A 20,626-nucleotide genomic window follows, 5' to 3' on the forward strand; every position below is an offset into this window, starting at 1 on the left:
TCCTCCTGGGGTCATTTTAGGGGCTGGGACCTCCAGTAAAAGGCCTAAATACTCTCCAAGAGTTGGGGAACAACATATCAAGAGAGTGGAGTGGTAGGCCCTTGGATTGACCCAGGACCAGTGATTAAATGTACCCCACTGAAAAATAGCAGATCTACAAGCTCGTAGCGTGGCACTCGGTGCCGCACTACGAGCTTGTAGATATGCCCAAAGTTGAAGGGCTTCAACCTTGGGTACTGGGTAGCTGAAGTTGAAGCTCTGCCCTTCAACTTTGGGCACTTTTACATGTAGGCTGACCCAAAGTTGAAACAGTTGCAAGGGGGACATCTTTGGGCATGGGGTCCTCATCGTTGGATATGTTGTTCCCACAACCAAGAAGAGTATTTTACCCTTTACTGGAGGTCCTAGGCCCTAAAATGACCCCATAAGGAAGCGTTGACCTTTACTGAATTGCTTCAGTTTCAGGTAATTTGACCACCTAACTTCAGATTTGGGCACCCTAACATGTGGTCTTTAAGTGGTGGGCCTGTGGTCATCTTAGTGGCTAGGAGGTCCAGTGAAAGGCCTACATACTCTCCCAAGATGGACGAACAACATTTTACAATCTGGGAACCCTAGGCCTTTGTATGGCTACAGTGCGACTGGTTCAATCCTACCCTAAATCTAGGCCTAAGACGTGACACCTCAAAGTGGGGTACATTGCATCCACTGGTCAATCCAAGGGCCTACCACTCCACTCTCTTGATATGTTCTTTCCCAACTATTGGAGAGTATGTAGGCTAAGGCCTTTCCCTGGACCTTCTAGCCAGGTCCAGGGAAAGTCCTACATTGTAGGACTAGTAGCATGCCAAAGTTTGTGCTATTGCCATTGAGAATGCATTGGGCGTTTAAGTTAAATAACTCAGAAACTACAAATCATTTCAACGTAAAAAGTTCCAGCATTTGTCTTCACAGTAAGCTGAATTATAAAATGTGTGAATGGAGTTTCTAGGTGAAAGTGATTTTTTACGTGCCATTGCGCCCCATTATACATTTATCAAATTTGAAAGCACTATATTTCCAAAACTATGAAACATTTCAAAGATTCCATTTCAGGCAAACATGTTTCTCAAATTTGAAAGCACTATATTTCTAAAACTATGAAACATTTCAAAGATTTCTTTTCAGGCAAACATGTCCACCGTAAGATGAACCTAACTTAGGGGCTGGGACCTCCAGTAAAAGGCCTAAATACTCTCCAAGAGTTGGGGAACAACATATCAAGAGAGTGGAGTGGTAGGCCCTTGGATTGACCCAGGACCAGTGATTAAATGTACCCCACTGAAAAATAGCAGATCTACAAGCTCGTAGCGTGGCACTCGGTGCCGCACTACGAGCTTGTAGATCTGCCCAAAGTTGAAGGGCTTCAACCTTGGGTACTGGGTAGCTGAAGTTGAAGCTCTGCCCTTCAACTTTGGGCACTTTTACATGTAGGCTGACCCAAAGTTGAAACAGTTGCAAGGGGGACATATTTGGGCCTGGGGTCCTCATCGTTGGATATGTTGTTCCCACAACCGAGAAGAGTATTTTACCCTTTACTGGAGGTCCTAGGCCCTAAAATGACCCCATGAGGAAGCACTTTTACATGTATGTAGGACTAGTAGCATGCCAAAGTTTGTGCTATTGCCATTGAGAATGCATTGGGCGTTTAAGTTAAATAACTCCGAAACTACAAATCATTTCAAAGTAAAAAGTGCCAGCATTTGTCTCCACAGTAAGCTGAATTATAAAAAGTGTGAATGGAGTTTCTAGGTGAAAGTGCTTTTTTGACGTGCCAATATATGCCATTGAGCCCCATTGTGAATTTCTCAAATTTGAAAGCACTATATATCTAAAACTATGAAACATTTCAAAGATTTATTTTCAGGCAAACATGTCCACCATAAGATTAACCTAAATAGGTTTGAATGGGGTTTCTAGGTGTAAGTATGTAGGACTAGTAGCATGCCAAAGTTTGTGCTATTGCCATTGAGAATGCATTGGGCGTTTAAGTTAAAAAACTCAGAAACTACAAATCATTTCAAATTAAAAAGCTGGAAGGAGCTGGCTTCCGCTTCCGGCCATAACCTTCAAAATAAAAGTTCAGCCTTCTCGGGGTCCGTTACACTCCCACCAATAATAGTGATTTTAAACTGTTTACGCCAAGTATAAAATTACAAATTATTTTTTCATCAAGAAATCATGTAACCCCAGACAAATTTAAAACTTTTACAATCGGTAGCAATGACCTGTGCCATCCTTCTCCCACCATGAGTCGTCCTCCCACCTTGGGCAGGGATGCCTGTGTTTCACCTGGTTGTCCTCGTCGCAGTGGCACTCCTATAGAGCGTCGCAGTCCCGCCTCCTACCCTGGACCAGGAAATGAAACCCAATGCATTTTTCCCATAGACATTTCTTAAAATATTTATTTAAAGACGGTTACGCCGCGGACAAAGCCAACTCGAGTCGTGACAACTCATGACAACACAAACAATATTTTGGACCAAACAAATAATTACAAAGAAGAAAAACAACAAAAAAGGTGTTGTAACCTGCCGTTTTTTTCTTCTTTCTTAACGGCTCAGAAGCCGTTAAGTATTTTTAATGTTTGTACGACCGTTTTGGCAGCTCTGAAATTCTCTCTTGTTGACATCCCATTGTACCGCCTCCAGCATCTCGGTTGGCTAGCTGCGCCTCCCTACGCGCCTCGTAGGCGCAGCTAGCCAACCGAGATGTCAACAAGGAGGGACCGAAGAGAGAATTTCAGAGCTGCCAAAACGGTCGTACAAACATTAAAAATACTTAACGGCTTCTGAGCCGTTCGCGGGGGGGGTCAGATGGTTCGTTGTCTCCTATAGCGTTCATATGCTTCTTTTGGAATATGTCAGCGTGACACCCACACCGCAGCACAGGGGTAAATCAGGGTAAATCAGATTGCATCCCATGTCGCTTGAAGCCGGTGATACCGGACCCTACGGGTTAGGGGTCCAAAGGAGCTCAACCCGGGGGGTCCGGAGACGGGCTAGTGCAGTTCCTTGAAGCTGAAGGTCTTAAATAGGAGCTCCTGGTTGACCACACCCAGCCCAGGTGCAGGTCCTTGAAGCTGCAGGTCCTTGATTACCATCAGCCAGGGTTAGGTTCAGTCAGTGGAAAAATAAAAGGTTAATATAAAATATCATGCAACTCTACACAAAATAAGCAAAACAATAAAGTAAAATCACTGGACAATAATCTCACTCGATCAAACTCTTAAGCAAGAAAATCTTTTCAAACAAACATGCCAAAAGTATAACACAAACAAAAGCACAGAAATTACAATAAACCAAAACACATCTAAAATTCGGCTCACATCTACATAAATCCAACTCAGGCAGGCCTACTATTGGGATTTAAACCAAAGAAAAGTGCCAAAGGCTTGTTTACATATAAAACACAGAAGAACATAAATAACTTACTTGCAATAGGTTACAACCAGAAACGATATTGTTGTGATCTCTAAATGGACCCTCGGTCTGGCTCTGACAGGCCAGGTAGTGTATTCGGCTGGGTGGTGGTGGTGGTGGTGTGATGATGATGATCCAGTTGAAGTATACTTCTGTTGGTGGCAGCGGTGGCCGAACGGATAGCGGCGCGGTCTAGATACCGGAAGGTTCCCAGTTCGAACCAGCCGTCCGACACGTTAAAATTACCACCGCTGAAATGCCCTTGAACAAGGCATCAACCACTACGATGAAATGTGTTCTATGAGCAGGGCCTGGCTGGAAACAAGTTCTTGAGCTTAGCCCAGATACCCTGGGTAAATATAGATTTCATTTCATTTCATTTCATTTGGTACAACGGAGACGAGCCCAAACTGTTTAAAAGACAGACAGGGAATATGTATAGTGCTGGATCGTAGAAATGAGACAGCAAGATATGAAGAGATGCGACATTACGAACGTGGCATGATGATGTTTGTGTAGGACGGAAAAGTACAATGCAGACAGAAACATATCGCAATGCAAGCTGTACTGTCAGTACCTCAAGTTCAGTACACAGACTTACTTATAGCTGTACATGGCATGAATCACAACAGATCATATTACTTACCTTTTAATGGATGCTTGCTGGGGAAAACTAAAACACACAGCTGCGTTGCTGAACTGCAGAAACGGGACAAACTTTGTTTTCTCTCGGGTGCAAGTAATGCATAATCAATCACGTAGCTGCCCAGTCATTCAACACACATGATGGGATGGATGGGAGGAGACAAGAGTGTCTGGGAAAAAATCTCAAAAAAAGGCATACAAATAATACAATTATCTGTTGGCTACCATGCAGTGCCACATGGTTTTAGACAGCAAGTGGAACACGGAATCAAATTAATCTATGTAATGACAGTGCCACGCATTACATATAGAATAGATCCTGGTTGACAAGGAGCTAATGTCAATAAATGTTCATATAAAAACAATAAAAGCAGCACAATGATGATTTCAACGGCACATCGAGCACTAAAAGCTCACGACCTATAACTTAAATTATCTCAGAATGATACCAGCACAAATGATGAAATGCAGCACTAAATAATGACACCATTTTTATTTATAGCTACTGCCACTAGGTGGAGCGCTAACCTCTCTATTGTATACCTACTCGGTATGCCCAGTATTATGACAGTGATTTTAACATTACTGGTGATAACAGGATGATGGACCAAAAGAACAGCTGAGTGACCAGCAATAATTAACTATTAACTGTAGGCTATACATTACCCTATTACCTTTATGACATTTTAAAAAGTCTTTATAATGTAATATGATTGTTATAAAGCAGTGGTTTCAACCTCATATCAAGGACCATTATTTCTTCAGCATCTGAGCCACACGGACCACCATTTGAATGAGATTTAGCCTCTCAGACCCAAAACTGAAGGATTTTGTTATCGATTGTCGGATTTGTTCACAATTCCATGCTGTATTACAGTATTGATGTCAAGTCAAGTCAAGTCAATTTGATTTATATAGCACATTTAAAAACAACAGCAGTTGATCCAAAGTGCTTTCCAGAGAACAGGTAGACTGTAGTCTATCCACAGTGCAATAACATGTAATACAATCATAAAACAGGCCAACAGTACAGTACCATAGGAGAGTAAACGCTATTCTTCTACATTCTCAAATTATGTAAGACTTGTCAATTAAGGAATGCAGATGTTTAACAATAATTTAACTCTTGAGAGCGTAAAATAAAAACCAAATGGACCCGTAAGGGTTATTTTACGCTCTCAAGAGTTAAAGATCTATAAGATCCTGAATCCTAAATTGAGGGTCCTGGGATGCAATGCTGTACCCAGTAGGCCTACTGTACTCTAACGTCGTTGAAGTCTCTCACGTATTGTTCCAGCCAGTTTCATTTCCTTTGCCATGTAAAGACTTTTCCCAGTTCAACAGTGATGTGCACCACTTCAATACGAGACAGGCAAATCATTTACATCTCCCAAAGTTCCGTACTGGTCTGTGTCAGTTCTCCAATAGGTACAGGGGGCCCAGCTATGGAACACCTATACAGCAATCTCATCAAATTCTACTTCATTAAATAATTTCAAACATAAGTTTAGGACCCACTTAATTGACCAGATCACTTAATTATATTTCTTTGTATCATCTCTTCTTTTCTCTAATCATGTAGATAACCAAGAATTCTAATCATGTTCTTGTTGGTTTTTTGTTTTGTTGTTTTGTCTTGTTTTATATACTGCAATGATGTCTTCTGGATATTCTCTAGTTTTACAGGTAGAGGCCTCGTATAAGCCCCTTGGGCTTTTTTGCCTCAGCCTAGCACTTTACCCCTCTTATATTTATATGTTCACTGTGTTGTTTTTATACTGCTGAATAAATAAATACTTAAAAAAAAACTAAAAATTAGGACTCATAAAATGTCCCTGGGGGGACCCATCTAAAAGACCACCCCTGGGTCCCGGGACCCATTACATTGAAATCCAATTCACATAATTTGGTTAACAACTGTCTCCATCATTTTGCTGGGGACCACGTGGAACCGCCTCAAGGACTACTGGTTGAAAACCACTGCATTATGAGTGTTTGACTGTATAATTGGGCGCGGCGGTTACTGGGGTGTGGTCAGCACTGGTTTGCTGCACCTGGCCGGCAGGTTTCTCACTGGCCAGGTGTGGCCCTCCCTCCCGGTGCTGGTTGCGCCTCGGTGGTGGCTGCACGCAGGGTGCCCCTCCGTGGACCTGGACTCTATAGCATGGAAGCCTGGAGGAGAGGGGCAGGGACTCGGCCAATCACTGCTGACCCGTCGACTGGAGAGTGTAGTGGTTGAGGGTTGAAGCACTCTAAGAAGGTTGGAGACCACCTGATGACCTCTCTTCCAGGCCAAGGAATGGATTACATTCGCATCTTCGATGTATTTACAATCCGTAATCATAGTGTTAGCAGCAGACTATAATGCATTATAAAGATATTATGGATTATTATGACATGGGTTTCATTGGAAGTGTTAATTAACAAGGTGGTACTGAAGAAAGAACACGGGTGAAATACTGTAATTCAACAAATTTATTTTATTGTACTTTTACAAAACAACGAGAGTACAAAAAAAGAGTTATTCCACACAGTATGTTTTTTTTTTTTAATATGCAAATTCCATCGCACAATTGCAGCAAACACTTCCTGAAAGTGTCACGGGGAGAGATAGGAGGGGGGGGGGGGGGGGGAGGTTACAATCAAACTTTTATAAAGCCTGTCTGTCCGTCTGCACACTACATTGTATCGCAGAAAAAACGAATGTAAACATAAAAAAAAAGATTCTTAAACATTCTTATAGCAGACTAAGGTGTGGAGGAAGCGCTCAGTTTAGGGGGCATCCATCAGGGAGCGAGTCGAGAACCCGCTCGTTTTGGCTTTTCCAACAGTCCCTCTCAAACAAGCAAACACACATTTTTGTGCTTTTGTATTTTCTGTTGCGTCGTCGTCGCGACTCGCGAACAGAGTGCAGCAGGAATAATGCTTTCCAAGAGAATATACGATTTGACAAAATGATATCAAGTTGGCACATTCAAGGAGACATGATCGTTTCAAAATAACAGACCCTATTTTTTATTTTTTTATACATTTGTATTTTTTCGTTTCGTTTTATTCTCATAAATACAATGTACAACTCTTCCTCCTGTGTCCAGAGCGAGTCCTGCACAAAACAATACAGAGATGGAGTATTTACAATAAAAAGGAAGGAGGTAGCGAAACCTCAAGTCATAAATAATCATAGCAATATCAAAACAAGATTAAAAAGGTCTGTTTTCCTTTCCCAGCAGTGAAACAGACCCCGTGCTTTCTTCCTCTTCTTCAGACGTACGTGTCGTGTGCTTCCAGGACGGAGACACTGGAGCTTTTCAAGGAACACTGAGAGTCAAAGGCGTCGTTTAGCTTTCGTAAGTGTTGGTGTCCTTTATCTCATTTCCTGTCGAAGACAAGAAGAAGAAGTTAGCTACCAACGGTCATACTAAGCATTTAAAGTATGAGGTATAAAGTACGGCAGCCTTGTGTTCATAAAACAGAAAGATTGGATTGGGATACATCCGCCGATAGCTTCTCTGCCTTACGTTGTTGTGACCAGGCTTTTCTTTTAGCTTCTCTGCCTTACGTTGTGACCAGGCTTTACTTTTAGCTTCTCTGCCTTACGTTGTGACCAGGCTTTTCTTTTAGCTTCTCTGCCTTACGTTGTGACCAGGCTTTACTTTTAGCTTCTCTGCCTTACGTTGTGACCAGGCTTTTCTTTTAGCTTCTCTGCCTTACGTTGTGACCAGGCTTTTCTTTTAGCTTCTCTGCCTTACGTTGTGACCAGGCTTTTCTTTTAGCTTCTCTGCCTTACGTTGTGACCAGGCTTTTCTTTTAGCTTCTCTGCCTTACGTTGTGACCAGGCTTTTCTTTTAGCTTCTCTGCCTTACGTTGTGACCAGGCTTTTCTTTTAGCTTCTCTGCCTTACGTTGTGACCAGGCTTTTCTTTTAGCTTCTCTCCCTTACGTTGTGACCAGGCTTTTCTTTTAGCTTCTCTGCCTTACGTTGTGACCAGGCTTTTCTTTTAGCTTCTCTGCCTTACGTTGTGACCAGGCTTTTCTTTTCGCAGATAAGTATAAGCCTGGGACCGAGGGCTACTGCATTACACCACTGCTAGCACACGTAACCCACAGAGGGTTATAGCGTTGAGCTGTTGTTGTCAGCCACTTGTCACACAGGAGCCAGCGGGCAGGGGGGGGGGGGGGGGGGGGGGTGCACTTAAAGGAGTGCTCTGCTCACACAGCGAACACAGCCCTCCACATTAGTGCACTCCAGAGAGAGGCAGCCGTGCGCGTGTGCCCGTTAACATTGCTTCATATACTATGTGCGCAGACAGTAACTGATGTGTGTGAGTTTGTGTGTCTGTGCACACGACACAGCACGGCATGGCATGCGTGCAGTTCACAGTGGAATGTGGAACCTCGGTCATCTGTGTGCGCGCCGCCCGCACCACAGCATGAAGTTATGGACTTTATGGAGCGTAACAGATGACACGTAGATTACACTCATAAATCGTGTGAACCCCCTTGATGGCAAGAATGGTCACTTCCCCATGCTCGTAAATATCTTATTTAGACCGTTCAAAAAGGTCAAACGAGACTGCTTTCCCTCTGTAAAAATGTATCAAACAAAATCATGATATCACAAGGAGCTTGTGGCGCTTGTAGATCTGCAGTTTGCTAATTAACCCATTTTGGGTCGGGAACCCCTGTTGGTGTATTAAACATTATGTTATAATTCAGCTATTGAAAAATAGCAGATCTACAAGCTCATGAGCTTGTAGGTCTGCTATTTTTGAAAAATCGTGAAAATGTGGCACAAATCTTTGAATATATATTATTTCAGAGCGAACGTTTTTTTAACTCAAATCTTTGCTTCTGGGGGGGTCCTTGGAACAACATATTTTCAGATGGGGGTCAGTGGCCAATTACATATATTTTTGGGGGTCCTTGACATGAAACTGTTTGAGAACCACACAAAGAAACATGGGTTTTTCAGAAAACTGTTTAGAAGACATTTGTAGAATCGTTCCCAGGTCAAAATGGGTTAATGAAGTATTAATCAGGCTGACCGCTTTCCCTCGGTGAAACGTGATACGCACCACATAAACATATCGTTACGGTCAGGTGGGAAACCTTGTATGTCCAAAAGGATACTTTTCACCAAATGGCTCAACATGCAACGAACCCACAGACACACTTTAGCCCTTTCACGTTCAAAACGTTCCAATGGATACAAGCTCACAACACGTTAAGACCGGGAAATCATTTGTGTCATTTTAGGTTGTAGCGTTAGTTATTCGAAAATAGCAGCTGACAGCGCGTCACCTTGTGCCACGCTGCAAGCTTGTACATCTGCTATTTCTGAAGAAAAAAAAGAACGTACTGGTTTAGAAGGCATTTGTAGAACCGGCCTCGGGTCTTAATGGGTTATCTGTGCTACCTTTACGCGACACTGTAGTAGGGCATCAATTTACCATACAAGTTATGGAGATAACAAGGTTTGTGCCTGACAGTGATGATATGACACAGAGACACAGTGATGATATGACACAGAGACACAGACACACAGTGATGATATGACACAGAGACACAGTGATATGACACAGAGACACAGTGATGATATGACACAGAGACACAGTGATGATATGACACAGAGACACAGTGATGATATGACACAGAGACACAGTGATGATATGACACAGAGACACAGTGATGATATGACACAGAGACACAGTGATGATATGACACAGAGACACAGAGACACAGTGATGATATGACACAGAGACACAGTGATGATATGACACAGAGACACAGAGATGATATGACACAGAGACACAGTGATGATATGACACAGAGACACAGAGACACAGTGATGATATGACACAGAGACACAGTGATGATATGACACAGAGACACAGTGATGATATGACACAGAGACACAGAGACACAGTGATGATATGACACAGAGACACAGTGATGATATGACACAGAGACACAGAGATGATATGACACAGAGACACAGTGATGATATGACACAGAGACACAGTGATGATATGACACAGAGACACAGTGATGATATGACACAGAGACACAGAGACACAGTGATGATATGACACAGAGACACAGTGATGATATGACACAGAGACACAGTGATGATATGACACAGAGACACAGTGATGATATGACACAGAGACACAGAGACACAGTGATGATATGACACAGAGACACAGTGATGATATGACACAGAGACACAGTGATGATATGACACAGAGACACAGTGATGATATGACACAGAGACACAGACACAGTGATGATATGACACAGAGACACAGTGATGATATGACACAGAGACACAGTGATGATATGACACAGAGACACAGTGATGATATGACACAGAGACACAGTGATGATATGACACAGAGACACAGAGACACAGTGATGATATGACACAGAGACACAGTGATGATATGACACAGAGACACAGTGATGATATGACACAGAGACACAGTGATGATATGACACAGAGACACAGACACAGTGATGATATGACACAGAGACACAGTGATGATATGACACAGAGACACAGTGATGATATGACACAGAGACACAGTGATGATATGACACAGAGACACAGTGATGATATGACACAGAGACACAGTGATGATATGACACAGAGACACAGAGACACAGTGATGATATGACACAGACACAGTGATGATATGACACAGAGACACAGTGATGATATGACACAGAGACACAGACACACAGTGATGATATGACATCACACACAGACACACGGTGATGATATGACATCACACACAGACACACGGTGATGATATGACATCACACACAGACACACAGTGATGAGATGACATCACACACAGACACACAGTGATGATATGACATCACAAACAGACACATGGTGATGATATGACATCACACACAGACACACAGTGATGATATGACATCACACACAAACACACGGTGATGATATGACATCACAAACAGACACATGGTGATGATATGACATCACACACAGACACACAGTGATGATATGACATCACACACAGACACACGGTGATGATATGACATCACACACAGACACATGGTGATGATATGACATCACACACAGACACACGGTGATGATATGACATCACACACAAACACACGGTGATGATATGACATCACACACAGAGACACGGTGATGATATGACATCACACACAGACACACGGTGATGATATGACATCACACACAGACACACGGTGATGATATGACATCACACACAGACACACAGTGATGATATGACATCACACACAGACACACACACAGTGTTTCTCACCTCACTGTGTTTCCTGGCTGAGCTGGGCCCCCTGGAGCCTGTAGAGCCTCTGGACGAAGAGCTGCCTGTGGTGGAGCAGTTGGCCGACAGCTGACTCCTGGACAGATACGCGGCCTTGCTAGCGTACGCCATTAGCTCCTCGCCTGGTGAAAAGGGACAGAATGGAAGGTGAAAGAAGATGAGGTTAACGTTGATGTCATTTGGGTCGGGCTGAACGACCAGGGGAACATTTCATCGGGGCGGCACTGGGACATTTGATTGGATTAGACTGAAGCGAGTGGTGGAAGCTAAGGAGAGCTTGTGATGGCGCAGCAGTCAGCTGGTAGAAGAAGCAGCTTGCTAAATAAATTGATTATTGGGATACTACTTCATAATTGATGGCTGTCATAGTCTATTTATGATACATTCCATACTGTCGTGTGTTTCTAAAATTCTCATGTGCTTTTCCGGAGCAACACAGTGACACACACACACACACACCCATAGAATCTATGGTCGCCATTACATCGGATTCATGTTTCCTGAAGTCAAGAGATTGCTATTTTGCTGTAAACACAAAGGCCAATATGATGGCCGCCACCCAGTGGCCACCCAGGGTAGTGGCTTAAAACCAAGCATGGGTGTAGTTTTCACATCCATGGATTTTCTGCCAGGACACAAGAAAGCTGCCCCCGGTGAAATCCAGGGACTTCCATTGTTGCAATGTTTGACTTGACATGGCTGTTTAACATTTAACAATGTTTGACTTGACATGGCTGTTTAACATTTAACAATGTTTGACTTGACATGGCTGTTTAACATTTAACAATGTTTGACTTGACATGGCTGTTTAACATTTAACAATGTTTGACTTGACATGGCTGTTTAACATTTAACAATGTTTGACTTGACATGGCTGTTTAACATTTAACAATGTTTGACTTGACATGGCTGTTTAACATTTAACAATGTTTGACTTGACATGGCTGTTTAACATTTAACAATGTTTGACTTGACATGGCTGTTTAACATTTTGACAGAACAGATGCAGGAATTGCGGGCTGCATATATGAAATATTATTACCTGTATTACCAGTATCTGGGACAACATATTTTCAGATGGGAGTCGGTGGCCAATGTCATATATATTTGGGGGTCCTTGACATGAATATGTTTGAGAACCACTGACATAGAAACATGGGTCTTTTTCAGAAAACGGTCAGGATTTAGAAGACATTTTTTTTTAAATTTCGACATCAGGTCTAAATGGGTTAACCCATTTTGGACGGGAACCCCTTTTGGTGTTAGCATTATGTTATGCTTTAGCTATTGAAAAATAGCAGATCTACAAGCTCATAGCGCGCCACCGAGTGGCGCGCTATGAGCTTGTAGCTCTGCTATTTTTGAAAAATCGAAGAACGACTGACATAGAAACATAGCTTTTTCAGAAAACTGTCATTTTCAAACAGACATTTTTAGAATCTGATCTCAGGTCAAAATGGGTTAAAAATAGCATTATCTCACTGTCTGTCTGTCTCTGTCCTGAGCCCTCTCTTTGGTGGCTGCTGTGTTCCTTCTTCTTCTCCAAGGAGGACAGAGGTCCACCCGTCCTCTCCGCTCTGTGTTCCTTCTTCTCCAAGGAGGACAGAGGTCCACCCGTCCTCTCCGCTCTGTGTTCCTTCTTCTCCAAGGAGGTCAGAGGTCCACCCGTCCTCTCCGCTCTGTGTTCCTTCTTCTCCAAGGAGGTCAGAGGTCCACTCGTCCTCTCCCCTCTGTGTTCCTTCTTCTCCAAGGAGGTCAGAGGTCCACTCGTCCTCTCCGCTCTGTGTTCCTTCTTCTCCAAGGAGGACAGAGGTCCACCCGTCCTCTCCGCTCTGTGTTCCTTCTTCTCCAAGGAGGACAGAGGTCCACCCGTCCTCTCCCCTCCCGCCACAGACTCCACACACCCTGCTCGGCCCTGCAACCTGTTGTCCTCCGGGGGAGGCTCTGGTGGTGGGGGCAAATCTAAAAAATGGAAATCAAACAAAAAAAACAACAACATGAGAACAAATGCCATCATCATCCTAGTTCTAAACGGCATGTATTATATCCCACGATTCTTGTAACCCATTTTCTTCACCCAGTGTGTGTCACTTGTCTAATGTAATCCTGGGCGCTACACTTCCTCTGCCAACCGGGGTAGAGCAACGGACTGACCTCATGCTTCCTTCAATGCATGAGGAGTCCTAGCCGATTCTTTTCACCTGACAGGGGGGGGAATTTCCCCGGTTGGACGTACGTGGAAAGAGCGCGTTATTTGAACCAGTTCCTTTCCCCTCCATCAGGTGCCCCGGCTGGCCAGGGAGAGGCAGTATAGAGACCAGGATTACGGCATGTTTTCTGTGAGGGTACAGTACCTACCCTAGGGGACACGGGGAGAACATGCAAGCGCCACACAGAAAGGCCCTTTCGCCAACCCCCACCTCGGGTATGGGCACTGATGACGCGGAGGAGGGAACACGAACACGCCCCCAGCGCCCACAGCGTCCCCAGCGGGAATCAAACCCAGGAAGGAATCGAAACCGGTAGCGGTGAGGCGCCACCACTACCGACTGCGCCACCGTGCGCTAATGTTTTATTTTTTCTGTTTTCTGTGTCATGTCAAATGTGAGTATATGTTTTGCATACATACCACTCGGTCATTTCAACTGAAATTATGCCTTTACGGTGTCATACATAAGAGTGGATATAAAAGCCGATCTACAAGGTCTAAATAATGATGCGACACAATGTGTTATCGCTATTTTTGAAACATTTTGACAAAATAATAACTATGTTTTTTCCTTTTTTTTGCCTCCACATATCCTTAACCCATTCTGGGCGGGAACCCCTTTTGGTGTCAGCACTATGTTATGCTTTAGCTATTGAAAAATAGCAGATCTACAAGCTCATAGCGCGCCACCGATTTTCGAAAAATCGAAGAACAGCTGACAGAGAAACATAGCTTTTTCAGAAAACTGTCAGGATGTAGAAGACATTTTTAGAATCTGATCTCAGGTCAGAATGGGTTAAACGTGATGACATACAAGGTTTCCCGCCGACAGCGAGCGCTGTGAGCAGACTGCCTCGCCACCTGGTCTCACCTTAAGCGCCACTCACTCACAACCTTGGTTGTGCATGAAAGACAACATTGCACAGACAATAAAACGCAACACTAATTCCCAGCATGTGTGCAGAGACTCACCTCCTTGCATGTCTCTTCTATACGGCCCGGTCTTTGAAGTCTTCTTCTTCACCCGCGACTTTTGGCTGGGGGGGGTGAATGGTTCTGCCGCGGCGGGGCGGCTTTGTGCTGTGGGAGAATAATAATAATACATCACCGTGCGTTTGTTAGAAGTCTGAACGTTAACGATTGCAATAGACACATTATTCACTGGCATTTTAACCTATTTTGGGGCGGGAACCCCTTTTGGTGTTAGCATTATGTTATGCTTTAGCTATTGGAAAATAGCAGATCTACAAGCTCATAGCGCGCCACCGAGTGGCGCGCTATGAGCTTGTAGGTCTGCTATTTTTGAAAAATCGAAGAACGACTGACATAGAAACATAGTTTTTTCAGAAAACTGTCAGGATGTAGAAGACATTTTTAGAATCTGATCTCAGGTCAAAATGGGTTAATGATTCCAGGCAGATATGTGTTTTCTTGATTTACAAAATAATAACAATACTGAAACACGCACGCATACATTATTATTGCTATTATGTGTCACTTTACCGGTTGTGGGAGAGCTGCCGTCGTCTTCGTTCACTGCGGTGCCCTGGTGGGGGTGGCAGTGATGAGCAGGACTCTGGCACTGCGCTGTGCCCACCTCAGATGAGCCATGGTGGCGCAGGGCAGAGAGGTTGGGGTTGGACTGAGTGAGGGAGGCAGGGCATGGTGCCTGTGGCACTGGCACTGGACCACACGGTAGCCTTCTGCAAAACGGGGAACGGGGAACATGTCAATTCAAACTCAGAGATCATTCCAGATCTCGGAGAACAGGTCAGAAATGAGCAAATGTCCCTTCAAACACACAGCTGAACAGACATGTTCACGACGTATATCAAACTGGTAGGTAGGGGGAAAACACTCTGTGAAAAACAAAACAATATCCCTTGCTTGTCTAGAGTGTACAAATGTGTACACTCTTCTGAGTTACATTAACCCTTTGTGTTTTAAGCATCATGTTCTATTTTAGCTATTGAAAAATAGCAGATCTACAAGCTCATAGCGCGGCACGAGTGGCGCGCTACGAGCTTGTAGGTCTGCTATTTTTCAATTGTGAAAATCTTTGAATATAGGGTTGTTCTTTTTTTGTTCATATTTCCATTATAACCACAACCACCAAGGGGGACGTAGCCTACGTTAGGAAAAGAATGTAAGAACCTTAGAACCTTATCTGAAACAAAGCTGTATAGTGTGTGGCAACACATCCAGAACTTGTAAAATGCTTTAGGCGGCCGCTACAAGGCCGATCCAGGTGAGCAGCGTACCGTGCCATCTGCTGCCCCTCTAAGTGGTTAAGGCGTGGGGTGTCGTGCGGGGTCCTGTGCTCCTCGTGTGGGGACGGGGTGAGCGTGGCGGTGGACTGGTGGCTGTAAGACGTGGCGGGCGAGGAGGCGGTGGCCCTGTGGGGCGTGGAGGAGGGTCCGCAGCTCGACTCGCAGCCCTCCATCAGGTAGGTTCTCTCTGGGAGCGGCGGGCACCACTCCTCCTCGTCTGACCTGCACAGGAGACCAGGAAAGGTTCACAGCAGAAACATGGATTTTAACAGTGAGTCTCAACCTTTTTCCCCCCCCTCAAGGACCCCCATTTTCATATGCATTTAGGCCAGCGGTTCCCAAACTTTTTTCATGTCAGGGACCCCCAAATTGACAATGATGAGCCCGCGGACCCCCATTTGAAAAAAAGATATGCCAGGGACCCCCATAAGAGAAGATTTTGACGGCTCTAGCACTGATTTTCAACCCGTTTAATTTCAACAAGGACAAGGAGTTTGACATACATTAGTCTACAGACCCTCATTTAATGTCATTTCTATCTCTGGGACCCCCAATTTATATTGTAAAACCACTGTTAATTTAACTCTGAGAGTGTACAAATGGAACCAAATGGACCCGCTAGGGTCCATTTGGTTCCATTTGTACACTTTCAGAGTTACAGACCCATAAGGGTCCATTTGGTTCCTAACTATCTCTAATTGAGCTAGGTACCCCCTGGAATTCCCTCAAGTACCCCCAGGGGTCCCCGCTTTGGGAACCCATGATTTAGGCCACACACCTGCACATGATACCATTAAAAATAAAGTGAGGGGCGCCCAGATTTTGGGGGCATGTTGATGTCCGTAAAAAATGAAATAAATGAAATATGATGTATGAAAGCCATGCATTGGATTGAATCTATAAACTGTCAAATGAAATCCTGTGTGTTTAGAAACAGAGGACAGTAACCTTGTGTCTGTTATAATGAACAGGGTTAAAGCTTGCTTGCTGTACCAGCTCGTAGCATGAGGCTAACTCAGCGTAATGCCGTTACCGTTGCCTGAAACTCGAACCAGAGGCCTGCCGACAGCGAGGCAGCACTAGGGGGGAAGAGGGAACATCCACTTAGGCCAGGTTAACACTGTGAGAGCCATGGTGACTGATCATGATGTTCCTAAGGGTGAGGAGAGCACCAGGTAGAGGGGAGGAACATGGCTAATGCTGTTAGCATAGCGCCGGGCATCACGTGAAAAAACTGCTAAAGCGATTAACCGAGGCCAAGGTGATGGAGATGTCAAAGCCTGTCCCGGCTTCAGGGGTCTCTTAGACCTAATGTATACTCCATCATCGTATGACCGTTTCACATGACCAAGTAGAAATTGCCCATTAAACTAGATGACAATGATAATACATGACAATGTTGATGTTACAATCTGCTTGTCCTTGTTATAAATCTTCTAGTATGTGCGTGCGTGTGTGCGTGCGTGCGTGCGTGCGTGCGTGCGTGCGTGCGTGCGTGCGTGCGTGCGTGCGACGCGTGTCAGTTACCCTAGCTCCATTTCCTCCAGCTCCGGTTGTTCTTCATGTGAGACACAGTCTGCACACTGCTCCAGGTCCCCGGAGGGGGGAGGAGGATGAGGGGGAGCACATTCTGCACACTGCTCCAGGTCCCCCGAGGGGGGAGGAGGAGGAGGTAAAGCCTCGGTCCAGTTCAGAGAAGGCGTCTTCACTGCCTTTCCCATGACCTTCTGCTTGGGCTTCCCTGAAAGAGAAACAGACACAGCGCAAAACGCCACGGTTCAAATCCAAGCTCCGCATCTCCAAGGAACATTCAAAGACCTAAACTGCCTCCCCCTGGCCAGCTGGGGCGCCTGATGGAGGGGAAAGGAACTGGTTGGAATAATGTGTTCCTTCCACGCGCTACGTCCAACCAGGTTAACTCCCCCCTGTCAGGTGTAAAGGAGCAACTTGGACACTCAGGCATGAAAGAAGCATGAGTTCAAGTCCGTTGCTCTACCCAGGTTGGCGGAGGGTGTGTAGAGCCCAGGATCACATTAGATAATTGACACAGGGGTGAAAAATGGGTTACAAAAATCGTGGGATAAAAATGATATATATATAAAAATAAAAAAAAACATCACATGGATCTCAAAGCTGCATTCAACTCCCTTGCACACACAGATGAAAAATTGAATATTCTTCTTCTTCTTCCATATTATCATATTATTATTATTATCATCATTATTATTATTATTATTATTATGTACAATTACAAATACTGCTCACACAAGACACAATCACAACATTAAGCCATGCTAAATTATATTTGTCATTGTAATTAAATTACATTAAATAACAATAATAGTAACTCCTGATGGGCAATCAGGCTTGATGCATAAGAGCACATATCCAAGCAAGCCTGGACGAATTAGTGACGTCTTTATTGTGGTCAGATCTGGCCCAGAATAAGCTATTATTTCAACTGGTGAAGACGTCCTGGAAATGACGTAAAGATGGGCTGTGATCTGGCCTAGTCCTGAACGTCACCGGAGTCACCAGAGGACGTCATCCGATTCCGATCATTTGATTTCGAGCCTCTGCCGATAGAGATTTTTCCCGATCCGATATTTATGTTTTATAGAACACGTAAATGCCATATCATCACAATAGTACAATATCTCAAATCACAGACAATTTCCAGTCTAATATCATGATATGGATATAATATTGATACTAAGGGATGTCCCGATCACGTTGTTTTGGCTCCCGATCCGATTTCTGATCATTTTGAAAATGACGTGATCGGCCCCCCGATATCCGGTCACCTCGATCCGATCGGGGACAACCCTATTACACACTAGGGCATTCACTTCTAGTCATTTTTACTAGTTGACTAGTTGCCTAGTTTACTAGTCGACTAGTTGTTTAACTACCTATTGTGTAATTTGGGGGGGGGGGGGGGGGGGGGGGAATACATATTTGTACATTTAAAAACTGTGTACATTGGTGACTATAACTATAATGTACCTAATCTTGAGGCCTACAAAATCGGCTAGTAAACTAGTCGACTAGTTGCTTAATGCCCTATTACACACACAGCATAGTTTCCCATTGAGAATAAGACAGAGTGAGCAACCAAAGCGTCTCGTCCTCCTCACCACTCTGGCGGTCAGGCTGGGCGTACTGGCACGTCCCGCTGGGCTGTGTGATCCAGTGGGCCTCGTCGCGCTGCTCCGCGCCGTGGCTCATCCAGTGGGCCTCGTCGTGCTGCTCCGCACTGTGGCCCAGCAGCAGCGCTGCCTGGCTCTGAGGAGCGACGGAGGTGGAGGCGTACGGCGTGGCGTGCTGGGAGTAGCCGAAGCCGTGCAGGTCCTCGTTGGTGCCGTCGATGGTGCTGTAGATGGGACCCTCGGTGGAGCCCCCCCCCACGCTGAACTTCTCCGTCTGACTCAGGTAGTTGGAGATGCCTGCTTCTGCACGGAGGAGGAGGAGGAGGAGGAGGAGGAGGAGGAGGAGGAGGAGGGAAGGAGAGGTTGAGTTGGAAAAGGGTTTACATTTGTTTTGAGAATACCATTGTGATGGACTGAGTTGCTCTGCATTGGTAATATACATTAAAAATACTGTATCTTTTTTTTTTTTTTTTTTGCTGTTGCTATGCTGTTGCTTTCCACAAAATTCAGCAATATGATCAAATATGTATTTTTAAAATCAAATGACAATGAGTATTTATAACGGCTGAAATGTCCTTGCATAACTTAATAAAAGAGCGTCGCAGGAAATAATAGAGCGCCTAGGAAATAATTCCCAATGCATTTCCCCCATAGACATTTCAAAAAGTATTTATTTAAAGACCTTATAAGCGTCGTACGAAGCCAACATCGAGACAACAAACACAATATTTTGGACCAAACAAATAATTACAAAGAAGAAAAACAACAAAGTGTTGTAACCTGCCATTTTTTCTTCTTTCTAAGTATTGTTCGGCCCAAAACATTGTGTTTATTGTCATGATTTGTCACGACAAGAGTTGGCTTTGTCCGCAGCGTCTTTAAATAAATACTTTTTGAAAAGTCTACGAGGAAAATTAACAGGGAATTATTTTCCGGGTCTCTCGGGGGGGGGGGGGGGGGGGGGGGGGGGGGGGACTGCGACGCTCTATAGTGCATCAAAAGCAATTAACATAATACATCTTAATAGTTTCTGACATGTTATATACAATATGACATGTTTGTATAAGCTATATCAATGTGAAGATGCAAAAAACTATTGACACTAACAATGTGTGGAGGGGAGACCTACCATTGTAGTATCTTTGACACTATGGGGAGACCTACCATTGTAGTATCTTTGACACTATGGGGAGACCTACCATTGTAGTATCTTTGACACTATGGGGAGACCTACCATTGTAGTATCTTTGACACTAAGGAGACCTACCATTGTAGTATCTTTGACACTAAGGGGAGACCTACCTTTGTAGTATCTTTGACACTATGGGGAGACCTACCATTGTAGTATCTTTGACACTAAGGAGACCTACCATTGTAGTATCTTTGACACTAAGGGGAGACCTACCATTGTAGTATCTTTGACGCTATGGGGAGACCTACCATTGTAGTATCTTTGACACTAAGAGGAGACCTACCATTGTAGTATCTTTGACACTATGGGGAGACCTACCATTGTAGTATCTTTGGCACTATGGGGAGACCTACCATTGTAGTAT

General features: G+C 44.2%; 1 protein-coding gene and 1 long non-coding RNA gene across 2 annotated transcripts in view; both read right to left on the reverse strand.

The window, feature by feature from the left end:
• Positions 1-2,426: 2,426 nt before the first annotated feature.
• Positions 2,427-4,276, reverse strand: LOC306928194. The gene is made up of 3 exons (XR_013790648.1): positions 4,108-4,276; positions 3,474-3,613; positions 2,427-3,130 (listed from the first exon to the last, which is right to left on the reverse strand). It is a non-coding gene; the product is annotated as an uncharacterized lncRNA (long non-coding RNA).
• Positions 4,277-6,623: 2,347 nt separating this feature from the next.
• The window catches only part of LOC306928696 (roundabout homolog 2-like), a gene marked incomplete at its 5' end in the record, with an annotated part of 62,681 nt that continues 48,678 nt past the window's right edge, over positions 6,624-20,626 (reverse strand). The window contains 8 exon segments of the mRNA XM_079508966.1: positions 6,624-7,482; positions 11,422-11,564; positions 12,925-13,404; positions 14,624-14,731; positions 15,155-15,354; positions 15,913-16,143; positions 17,449-17,662; positions 19,059-19,373. Of these exon segments, the coding sequence (XP_079365092.1) occupies positions 7,471-7,482; positions 11,422-11,564; positions 12,925-13,404; positions 14,624-14,731; positions 15,155-15,354; positions 15,913-16,143; positions 17,449-17,662; positions 19,059-19,373 (1,703 nt within the window). The 3' untranslated portion in view covers positions 6,624-7,470.

This window comes from Electrona antarctica, assembly GCF_951216825.1.
Source record: "Electrona antarctica genome assembly, chromosome: 8".
Classification (NCBI taxonomy): Eukaryota; Metazoa; Chordata; class Actinopteri; order Myctophiformes; family Myctophidae; genus Electrona; species Electrona antarctica.